At 50.8% G+C, this 11609-nt stretch overlaps 1 protein-coding gene across 5 annotated transcripts in view; it reads right to left on the minus strand.

Moving 5' to 3' along the window:
- Positions 1-85: 85 nt before the first annotated feature.
- The window catches only part of LOC113204987 (band 3 anion transport protein), a 45899-nt gene continuing 34375 nt past the window's right edge, over positions 86-11609 (minus strand). For 3 of the 5 annotated variants that reach the window (XM_026420391.2, XM_052270869.1, XM_026420394.2), the window contains exons 2-22: positions 8777-8939; positions 8371-8582; positions 7317-7558; positions 6565-6870; positions 6035-6216; positions 5421-5944; positions 5112-5201; positions 3871-3993; positions 3591-3791; positions 3379-3483; positions 3060-3264; positions 2774-2986; positions 2541-2689; positions 2273-2467; positions 2042-2187; positions 1797-1962; positions 1455-1711; positions 1132-1346; positions 850-1058; positions 603-773; positions 86-496 (exon numbers count right to left, since the gene is read on the minus strand). In XM_026420391.2, coding sequence (XP_026276176.1) covers positions 425-496; positions 603-773; positions 850-1058; positions 1132-1346; positions 1455-1711; positions 1797-1962; positions 2042-2187; positions 2273-2467; positions 2541-2689; positions 2774-2986; positions 3060-3264; positions 3379-3483; positions 3591-3791; positions 3871-3993; positions 5112-5201; positions 5421-5944; positions 6035-6216; positions 6565-6870; positions 7317-7558; positions 8371-8582; positions 8777-8939 — 4146 coding nt within the window. In that variant the 3' untranslated portion in view covers positions 86-424. The remainder of the gene's footprint in view (positions 497-602; positions 774-849; positions 1059-1131; positions 1347-1454; positions 1712-1796; positions 1963-2041; positions 2188-2272; positions 2468-2540; positions 2690-2773; positions 2987-3059; positions 3265-3378; positions 3484-3590; positions 3792-3870; positions 3994-5111; positions 5202-5420; positions 5945-6034; positions 6217-6564; positions 6871-7316; positions 7559-8370; positions 8583-8776; positions 8940-11609) is intronic. The other 2 variants (XM_026420392.2, XM_026420393.2) reach the window with 2 other exon arrangements.

Genomic DNA, 11609 nt, shown 5'->3' on the forward strand with positions numbered 1-11609 from the left:
TTTGTTAAATTGAGCTATTTTAAAAAATCTAATGAAATAATCTAAGTAATATACAATGTACTTGATTCATATTTCAAGTAGGAAGAGAAAATGCTATATACATATACTTCCCCTTGGGGTTCACATAACTCCTTAGGAATAAGAATGTAATCATTGTGCATTTCTGCCAGTCAAGAAGACCAGGTACTGACATTACGCACCACAGCCCAAATATATATACATATATGATGAGTTGTCACCATGTTGTCACTTTTTGTCACACTGGTTTACTTTTATTTACAACATTTTTGTAAAACTCTCATTTCAGAGGACATCTTCCTTTTTCTGTCCAAGATGTATTGTATAATACATACTTTTAGCCATAACTGGGAGGCCTCTTGAGTAGTATTACCTGAGTACTTTGGAATGGTTACATTACAGTTTCTTAAACTGGAAGTGGAGCTTCTGCATAGAAATCAGGTTCATCATCATCATCATCAGGTTTGTTGCTGTCCAGCTGAATAGAATTCATACAAAAAAAAGAAGAAAAATAGAGAGTTTGTTTATATTTTTAAAACAAATCATTATGGGGAAGTGGACTTTCTCATGATCGGATTACTTACAGCTCTCAGTTCAATTGGTGTAAACACACGACTCAATTGAGCTCTAAGAGGAACCATCAGTAACAAGAAGAATGGGAATGCTAGTGATAGTACAGTTGATTTTACAACCCACAAAGCTACTAAACATAGCAGTTGAATCAATGTGTACATATGCATCTTGAATGTTGCAACCTATTTAAAAAGTTGAATTCAAATAATTACAAGTTCTAGATAGATAAAAATTAAAACGAAGTGGGGAGCTACTAACCTTTCTGACATAGGGTGCAGATGAATGGTGTTTTACAGGCATAAAAAATAGTTTAAGGCGTTCAAAAAATTGAATACCTGCTATTGAAGATATGCCCATGTACAGAAAAATTCCAAAAAGCACTGACATTGGCACAAGACGAAGTAGAGGCGACATTAAAACTGAAAGCCCCACCATTGTTGACACCAGAAGAGCACTGAGGCGTTGTTCTGTAATTTGGAAAGTTTATGTTGAGAACTAATCTTTATTTTTAGTACTGTAAATTATCAATGATACCGATACCTTTAACTTCTATGATGTGTGGTTTATCACCAGGAGCGTGAGTTCTGGACATAACTGTGACAGCAGATACATGAGCTACGGACCGTACTGTTGCTGCACACACCCATGGAGCACCCATGAAACCACAACCCATATTCAGGAAACATATTAACACTATGTCCAGATGAAAGCCAGAGCCTTTCTGTAATTTTCTTTCTTCTTTGTCAATGATAAGCCTAAAATAAATTGTTGAAGGTTTAAAATATGTTTTAAAAGACAATTAAAATATACATATTTGACAACTAGCTGATAGTCTTCATAAGGCATGATTTGATTTAACTTACTCAGAGATGTGTGTCTCCATGAAGAGAAGAATGTAGATTAGAAGAGCTGGCACTACACAAGCAAATGCTACCCACCACTGTATTGGCTCACTTCCTCCTGCTGGAGAGATAATCCAACCTCGTACTTCAGGATTAGAGGGTGAAAGACCTTCTGGTACCTTTAATTTTTCTGTGTAAGTTCCAGGTATTAAATAATCCATCAAGACCATTACTATAATAGCAATTGGTACACCAAAATCTCCTAATGCTCGTCGAGCCTGGAAACAATATGAGTCCAAATTATTTTTAGCAAATTCAGAATAAACCTTGATTATTTTCAAAGACATGACAGCATTCACTCACACTTCGTCCAAGAAATTTGCTGTTGCGGAATTGACGCAAATAATAAGCTATAAAAAACGTCCCTAAAGCCAAAATTGTGCAAAATAATGCAGTATTTGGTTGGCTAACGGGCAGGTCCTTTGTAGTTCGATATCCAGTTGGTGAAATAGTAACACTGGTGTTAGATCTGGAAAATATTAAAATTTAAACAACAAAAATAAATTTGTGTTTCAGGTTTCTTCAATTTTATTTTACAGTTAGCTCACAATGTGGTTCCCTCTCCAGCAAAATCGTTTGAGTCATCATTTAAGGTGGTGAAGTTTTCAATTGAACTCAACGCTCCAATTGGTATATACTTTCCCGACCCCTCGCAATAGTCAGCCAATGACCTGAGTGGATGGGTTTCATAGATCTGAAATGGAAAATTATCAACCCATGAGTCTTTAATGCCCCTAAAATCAGCTTATATCCATTTTTAAAAAGTATTTATATTTTACCTTAAAGAGTTTCATTACACTTTCAACAATGTAAATAATACAGATAAGAGAAGCAAAGATTTCTTCTGTAAATCGTGTGAACACTTTCACAAAGACACTGCCTTCAAAACAGCTAACAATAAATGCAATCACAAAGAGCCAGATGCCAATGAATACTCTCATTGAAAGGTAATTAATCCCATTAGAACTACACATCTGAAACATTGAAATCCACCTCTGTAAATTTTCATTAATTTTTGAGCGTAGGAAAGACTTTAGGTAAACTTACATTGAAAAGACTTTCATCGAAAAGCAAGAGGGGTCCTGTTGCACCAACAATGACTAAGGGTTGTCCAGCAAGAAGCGCAAAGACAACACCTGCTATAGAGGTAGCTACTAGAGTTTCAGATATACCAATCATGTTTTGAGTTTTGTCACCTGTAAGATAATATGAAGTGAAGGAATTTCTCTACTGTCAACAGTATGATAGGTGCATCAAATATAAATAATATTGGTACAAACCCATGAGGCCACCAAATGTGATAGAAGCTGAGAGTGCAGCAAAATACATAAAAATGGCAGCTGCAATTGTTTGTAAATTGAAACCGTCTTTAAAATCAGACAAATAAAAGGGTAATCGACGTTTAACATCATTAACAAGACCTCCCCATGGTCTCTTTGTGCGTCTTAGGGGATCAGGGCGAAGAGCTTTCTTTGCAGCTTGTTCCAAGAGAGCTATTTAACAAAGTATAGAAGTTTTAATAACAATAATATCTTAGGCCTTGTTTTGATTTGGTATTATTCATACCTTTCTGCAGCTCATCGGTATCTAATAGTTTGGTTGTTTTTCGACGACGAATAGCATCACTTTTGGCCTTAATGTCATCAAAAGGAATGAGATCTTGACGCTCCCAGTCTCCAGGGGGGAGTACAATACTGCAGTCCAGGAAGTCATTTATTGCTGATAATAACTCTGTTCTATGTTCAGCTTTATAGGCTATTTGATGAAATGACTGTTCAAAGGATTATGAAAAATATCATTGGATAGTGAATTCATAACTACAATAGTTACATCTTAAATTAAGAAGCAGAGTAGTGAATACAGTGAAAATTATTTAAGATTTTACCTGATTAGCCATTAAAGTTGAAAGAGAGCGACCTATCTCATGGTAATCCATATCTGCATTGACTGGGCCCAACAAAATAAAAATAAATCTCACAGGGATGGACACCTAGAAGAAATCATGTTTAAGGCACTTAATCATAAATGTAAGTGTAAAGTGTTCTTTTCAAAGTTTTGTGGATTTTTCAGATGGTACTCATTTTTTGCTTCACCTACCTCTGTGATAGCTGGCATCAGACTTCCTTCTGCCAATCGAACAAAGGCAATAGTTGGCTGTTCCAAAAAATCTACAGAGCCAACCAAAACAGTCAATGCTTCTGCTCCCACAGGTATTCTTTTCAAAATAGTGTCGTTGGTCCCTTTTTTGTTGAGGTCTTCAGTTGAAGAACTGTAAGTAGTTTCTTCCTTCATATCAATCTGAAATTTAAATTAGGGAATTACTTTATCCTAGTAGAGTTAGTATAATTAAAGGTCATAAAGGTCATTTGATGCTTACCACAAGACTATCCTTATGTTTCCCATCATTGTGATTCGAAGAGTTGTTGCAACCATCTTTCAGTGAAGCATTTAAATTAGTTTGAGGCGTAATAATCCTTGGCCGTTTGTCATCATTTAAATTCTAGAACAAATAAATATAAGTGAGATTCCACATTGATAAAAAAATTATTTCTACAAACTTAAGTAAGGCAGGTAATACAAAAGCAAAACTGTACAATAATATTAAAAATTGAATCTATTTTGATCAGATTCTATTCAACTCTTTCGCCTGTGACTTTTCTAGCTAGCTCAGTATCAATTCTTGAAGTTATCGCCAAGAATGCCTCACCAATCTCTACTTATTATCTACATTTGCGACTAGGACTATGTCTTTTTTCTCTCTGCGGTCTCCTAAATACTCTACCTAATTTCAAATGTCTGTCAGTTGAGAAAGATACTAAAATCTAGGGTGGGCCACGGATCCCTGGGACACCAAGCCCTGATCATTTTGTAGTCATACTGTATCATTAATCGCGCCTTACGGCCCCGAGCGAGCAGGCAACCCGCGAAACGCGTGCCGCGTGCGTGAGGTTCAGTAAATCTGCAAAATGATCGAGGGTTGGTGGGCCACCTTGCAGAGATAAAAAAAATGTGAGTCATGTCTACTATTTCAAATAAACTAATGCTATCGTAACTATATCATCAAAATAATAACACATAGCTCCCTCAGAAAATTTTAGATACTTAAAAATTTCAATATAAGTAATGAAAATATCATTTCTGTTGATAAAATTTCTGAATGAGAGCTTGTCTGATGCTTGTTGAGGTAGAGGTAGAGTACTTCATTTTCTATCAGTATAGTAAAAGCACAATGGATTTGATGCAAGCACGTTTACAGGTTGATCTGGTTTTTACATGCACTGTGGAACACTAAACTCTGTCATCACTATGCTTTTTCTTTAAATGAAGCATCAAATAAAAATAAAATTCAATGTACTTAAAAAGCTAATCACAGCAGTGATGTATTGGTAAAATTTGAATCCTACGGAAGTTAAACATTGGCGTATTCAGCAATCCTGTTGAAGGCAACAAACACGGTAAACTATAGATTTTGGTATAATACAGATGTGGGCTTCAGCAGAGAAGGTTGCAAAGTGGCAATTGCATCAACTAAAGTGTATAGAAACATTCGAGCGCAAAGAAGAAAATAAAAAGTAAAGGCAGGAGCTGAACTATTGGTTAACAAAATTATAGAGTTACATATGAAGATGACTGGTAGTAGTAAGACTCGCAGTCGTCAGGCTCTGCGCACAGTGGGCACCGACCAGCCTCCGCCGCCGCTGCTAGGGACTGGCAGCAGAACCACCAAAGCCGTGTGAGTGTATTTTTCAGAAATTGAATGCACGGAAAGTTGTGCAGTTGGTTTTATAACCGACCATTAGTTGAACAAATGAATCCAGTAAGATATCCAGCTCAGAGAGGACTTTGTATAGAGTGTGTAGAATACCTTGTTGGATAGATAGCCGTTCTTATGTTCTTGAGGCGACTGTGCCTCCGCGGCCCCCTTACCTGCAGGCTGGTGTAGCTGACGGAGGCCTTCTTCATGCCGAAGCGGAAGCGCTCGTGCTCGTTGACGTGCCGGTGCCGCAGCAGGAGGGCGCGCATCACCGTCACCCTGTCCTTGGGCCGGATGAGCTCCGAGATGACCATCTGCTCCACGACGCGGTACGCCACGCCGGGCAGGTCGTGCTCCTCGCAGTCCAGCATGACCACGCCCGTCTCGAGGCAGCGGCGCAGGTTGAGCAGCGAGTGGAAGCTGAGTGAGGCGACGTGCGGCCGGCCCCAGCGGTCCGCGCCCTCCTCCACGTGCTCCTCGTACTTGATCCAACGCGCCGTCTCCTTCCACTCGCGGTCCTCGCCCTCGCCGCACAGCTCGTCCAGCTGCACGAACACCTCGTGCGGCGTGTGGTCGAACACGCGCTTGGAGAAGCCCAGGCGGTCGCCGGGGAGCGCGCTGTGCGCGTGCGCGCCCGTGCCGCCCTGGTGCAGGATCTTGAAGCGCCGCATGCCCTTGACGTCGTCGAAGCGGTGGCCTGTGGAGCAAGACGGGACATCGCTTAGAGTCATTGCTTAGAGTTCTCCCTGAGGAGTGTACACCCTACGTGCCGGCGCGCGTCGCTCACTTGTCAGCTTCTCGAGGTCCATCTCGTGCAGGGTGGCGGCCTCCTCGGGGTGCACACTGGCTCGACGCCGCTCGCTCTGCGAAGGGAACTCGGCCCCCGACCTCTTCCGCCACTCCAGGTCCTCCTGGAGGCTGAACTTCCGATGGAAGCGGTGGTGGTGATGGTGATGGTGGTGGTGGCGCCTGCGTCGACAGGGGAAAAGTATGGACGCGTAAGGAGCGCGCTGCGCAGAGCTAACGCAGAGCGGGCTTGCGGCCGGGAGCCGGGCGCCGTGGGGTAGGCCAGCTGCTCAACAGGCGTGCGCCGCGGCCCGTGGGTTGCCTACCCATCGGTTCGCAGGCGCTCTAGGGGGCGGCGGCGTGGCGGGCGGCCCGGGACCGGAGAGCGGGGAGGGGCAAGGTCGTAAGCGGTGTGCGCACCTCACCAGGACCCCGGGCCCCGGGGGGCACCCCGCCCTCCCCGCCAGCCTTGTGTACTCGGGCTGCTTGCTCAGTCGCCGCCGGCCCCGCCGGCCCCGTCACCTCACTTACGTGTGCTTCCTCTTGGCGCGACGGTCCTCCTTGGGGGACGCCGTCTGGTCGCCCGGGTGGTGCGGCGACGACGCGTCCTGGCTGGCGTCGTGCGGCGGCTCCTCGCCCTCGGGCGTCGTGCCGCTCCGCTCCTCCGCGATGCCGCCGATGTGGAACTGCACCCGCTTGAGCGCCTCCGAGTCCACGTCGTGGTACAGGCCCGAGCCGGAGCCCGAGCCGGCGCGCTCCGACAGCAGCGCCTCCGACACGCTGTCGCGCCGCTCCAGCTCGTAGTCGGGGTCGTCGTCGACCACCTCATCCTTCAGACTGCGGGAGAGCAAGGGCGCTTTGTATCACTCTGAAGGTGTTCTCCCTGTCGTCCTTCTTACCTCCTGTGGTCTTTTCACCTCCCCCTTTCACACACACGCACACGCACACACACACACACACACACACACACACACACACACACACACATATCCACCCTGCCGCCCAGACCGGGGCAAGTTGCGCAAGACATGACGAGTCCTAAATGTAATTTGTCCTTTGCCCACTCCCCTTAGGCCCCTTTCTCGAAATCCGACACATGCCGAGTAAAAATAAAAGGAAAGGGGAGGACTCTCTAGTCCTGGAGGGGGTAGTGAAAGGCGAGGCAGAAAGGTAAGGGGCTGTGCCTCAGAAAGGGGACGCGCGTTATATCACCTCAACTGCTTTTATATTGAATGTGTAGTAGACGACAGAAGCCAGAGAAAGACGCACTGTATGACACCAACCTGCCCGCTGGTAGGGTCGTCTCCGTGTCGGCTGAGCCTCGCGACTCCTGGGACCCCCGCGACTCCTGCGAGCCCTGCGAGGCTAGCGAGGCGCTGTGACTGTGCCGAGGGCTGGGCCGAGGGCTTGGCCGCGGGCTGGGCCGCGGGCTGGGCCGAGGGCTGGTGCGGGGGCTGGCGCCGGGGCTGGGCCGCAGGCTGCTGTACAGGACGCCGGCCAGGGGGTGGGCCTTGTCGGCGCCCTCCTGTAAGCACACCGCAGGGGGCGTTCAATTCAGGTGAGGATTGCGATCCAACTCCTCCGCCGGAATGGAATCTCGGACGCGTGTCGCCACGACGCCGGGAGAATTGCCAATGCCTCCCGCTTTGTTCGAGACGTCGAAGGAAATGTTCGTTCGGCGAGGCGGCGGCGGCGTAGAAGAAGGGCGGACGGCTTGGCTTTCGCCGCGACAGGAGAGCTGCTGAAACTCGATCACGGATAAGACGGCGCCACACGTAGAAATGAGATTCTGTTCGTGGTAACCCGATTTCCTTTGTGCGTTTGTCTGGCTGTCTGGCGGCGCCGGGCACCCGCTGGGTAGGCAACACCCGGGGGCAGCTTCGCGCCACAGCCCAGCGGGAGGCCTCCCCTCCGTCCAGCCAGACGCTCCCCGTCGAGCACAGTCCGGCCGCCAACCGGCCACCTGGCCGGTGCGCGCTGCTTTCAGAGATGATGACTTAGCAGTGCTGAGCCGGTTATAGTCCTGGCCGCTCAGCGCCGTCACCGTCAAAATGAGAGATGTCATTTAAATTTACCCGCCTCATAGAGCGAGGCACGCAACAGACGGGTTTCACCGGTTTCATCCCCCTTTTATATTATTTTCGGTCTCCAGCGAGGAGCCGCGCGCGCGCCCCCGTTCAGGAATAACCGGCATAAAGGGAAGCCCGCCTCCCACTGATGAAGCCATCATCATTTGTTCTCGGAAGCCCCCCCTCTCCCCTCATTGTAAAAAATAAAATAAAAACTCTGTATTTTCCTCTTCATTTGCCCTTTTGCGCCGCTCCCGCCGCTACGTACCTCGGCCGGCGTGGACGTGATTGGCGACGAGGGATCCTCGGGCTGCGCGGCCGGGGCCGAGGCCGGGGCCGAGGCCGGGGCCGAGGCGCCCGGGCTGCCCCCTGGCTCAGAGGTCCGCTGGCGCCTCATGGACCCGGAGCGGGCGCGCGTGAGCTCGTGGAGGCGCAGCGGCTTGAGCGGCGAGTGGGTGTGCTGGTAGCTCTTGCGCCGGTCTGGACAGAAAGGAACGGCAGTGAAATGAGTGAAAAAAAAATACGTTCGCACTATAACCGCAAAACCCTTTGGTTTTGTCACCCAGCCTCTTAAAGTAATTTTCAACCGAGGGATTTGGTAATAGAAGGGGAAACTGAAAAAAAAAGTTGGCCGCAGTCTAATGCCAATCCGAATCATGAAACTTTTCACTCACAGCTGTGGTCCTCCTCCCTGAAACGGCCGCCCAGCGTGGGCTCGTTGGGCTCGCTGGGCGACAGGCGCGCCAGGCTGAACTTGTCGCTCGCGCCCATGGCGAACACCTTCTCCATCTCCTCGTCCAGGGAGGGCGCGTCCGGGTCCGCGTCCGGTCCATGGCTCTGCGAACAAAAAAAGAGAGGGACGCGGGGTTGGGAAAAATGTCACAGCACAGCAGGTCATCCATTCGAAACCGGTCAGGAAGAAAACGACAGAGTGGGCGACAGCGTCGCCAACAAAACGAGACAGCAGGGGCGAAAGCTTTAAAGGGAGCGCCGCCTCCCGCGCCACACCACCCTCCGCCGCCCACCCATTCATTCCAGGCATCAGAAATGCAAATCAAAGCCATCGCTGCTTGGAAGTAATCAATTCTGAAAAGTTGAGCTGGCGCTCGGGAGCCGTGGAGCACCCCGGGGACCCCGAGGCGGGGCGGGGGGCGACAGTTTGAGCGGGGGCCACCACCCCCACCTCTTCCTCCTTAGTTTGTCCCGCTCTATAATTGCTCCGTCAGCAAAACGCACCGAGCACAGAGAGAGGGATTGGGTCGGGGGAGAGAGCGGGAGGAAGGGCGAACAAACAAGGTGAACTGGAAAGGAGGGGGGGGGGGGCGCACCCACCCCCACACGCAGCCCAGCCCAGCCCCACCACACACCGCCTCCACCGCACCTCAGCCCCGACAGAGACCTTTGCGGCCTGCTGCTGGAAACTTGAAAGCTCATCATTGTTCCGAGACACGCTATACACGCCATGATGCACGTCAGAACCAAGGCCGCAGAGCACTAATACCTGCTCCACGACGCGACCCTTTCAGAGCCGAGGTCTTCTCCAAGTCTCCTCCAGGTCTTCTCCAGGTCTTCTCCAGGCCTTCTCCAGGGCCTCTACCCACAAGGCACGCCAAAGGTCCGACTCTGTGGGTCCACGGTAATTAGCTCTGAGTGCTTCCTAACTTGCGTCGCCCGTCGCCTAAAAGCGGATCCGGGGTAGCGGCGACCGCCGCCCCCACCACGCCGCCGCCTCCTCCGCCTCCTGGTGACCGCGCAACTCTGGTCCAAAATAGACACGGGGCGGGCCTTGATGACAGTCCGCTCAAAGGCGGCGGGCGAATGGGCGCGCCCAGCAGGATCCACCCCATCATCCGGCCCCCGCCCGCCCGGCCGGGCGCAAAGGAGTGGAGAAAACTGTCCAATGGCGGCAATGACACCCGATTAGAGAGCCAGCAGAGTTCGGCATTCAGGCGCGCGGGGGAGAGTGACCCTCGCCTCGGGGGACGGCACATGTGCTGCACCGTCGCCCCAACATCGACCCGCCGAATAAGTCGGCTGGAAAAGGCGGAGCGAAGGCGAAGACGTTATCGACGCCAGAAATAGGAAGGGATAGGAGCCCCGGCCGGTCCCCGCCCCGCAAGCGGCGCAAGCCCGCCCCGAGACAGTTTTATTTATGTCTCGCAACGGGAACCGACAGGCTGGCACTCGGGTCAGTGCGCGCCGTCGCGCACGGGCTGCTCGAGTCACATCACCCACACACACACGCACACGCACGCTCGCGCATTCACTTACACCCACTCACGATGACAATAAGTCGACGTGCTCCAACCTCTGCCCGCGATGCGCGATGCGGTTTTAGACCAGTCGACGTGAAAAAGTTTACGACTCTTGAATGACTGTACCGGGTGTAACTGTGAATACGCAGCAGTGTTGCGGGATTGCATACTCAATATGGGCGCAGGGGCCATGGCCCCTTACAGGTGTCAAGAATAGGCAGACCCGCAACACTGCAGCGTATTCACAGTTACACCCGGTACTTCCGGTAAGCGTATCGACTTTTGGTTATTTTCGGGGTATTGGATATTGCGGTGTTTTACCCCTGATAGAAAGACAGCCCCTTCTCCACGCAATTATGAGGTTCCTTGGGTCATACCGCGGCAACAAATCTTAAAAATTTACCTTCGCACTAGCAGAGTGTCAGTCCGAGGTATCATCCTGCCGAAAGTAAGATAACCCACTCTCCATCCGTTCTCTATAGACCCACGGCCTTCAGCACGATCTTCTCCCGCAGGGGTCATGGCCAGCAGCAGCAGGAGCAGCAGGAGCAGCAGGAGAGCGCGGACGCGCAGGACGAGTGGACGATTGGGACGCGTACCCCCCACCCCACCCACCCCTGCGCAGCTCAGCTCAGCCCAGCCCAGCCCCCCCCGCCGACTGGAGCCGAGCGCAGCGCGGCGTTTCTCTATTGATTCTCCTTCCAGCAACAGTTTCTGCTGCCAGCCGCGGGGACAGGCAGCCTAACGCGTTGCGCCTCTCGCCGCCCAACCCCGCCCTCCTGCGCCCTCCTGGACCCACCAGACCAGGCAGCTAGACCTCGCCCAATTCAGCTGGGTCCGGACGGGGTCCGGCCGCCCCGCCATGGAAATAGCCTCGGGCGGGGTGCCGTCCGTGTCCATACGCCCCGGGGCCCGGGCAGCCGGCCGGCAGACCCCTCCGCCCTCCAACCTCCGCCCTGCGCGCACACGGGGCGCGGGGCGGCGCAAACCTCGGCCCGGGAAGGGCGAGAGATGGGATTTGGAGATGAAATTGGGGCGGAGCAGGCCGCAGGGCGCAGAGCCAGGGCCCCGCCCCACCCCGCTCTTCTCGCGAAGAGTGCGCCCGACACGGCCGTGGACAGGCGCGGACGGACGGGGCGCAGGGTGTGGCGTGGCGGTCTGCACCGTAAATGTGTAAGGTACAAGAGCGTACGATTTTAAGGTAGGGCAGAACCGTTGTACGTTAAGTAAGGTACGGGATTCCCGTACCTTA

This window comes from Frankliniella occidentalis, unplaced genomic scaffold (genome assembly GCF_000697945.3).
Source record: "Frankliniella occidentalis isolate FOCC.00 unplaced genomic scaffold, Focc_3.1 Scaffold142, whole genome shotgun sequence".
In the NCBI taxonomy this organism is placed as follows: domain Eukaryota; kingdom Metazoa; phylum Arthropoda; class Insecta; order Thysanoptera; family Thripidae; genus Frankliniella; species Frankliniella occidentalis.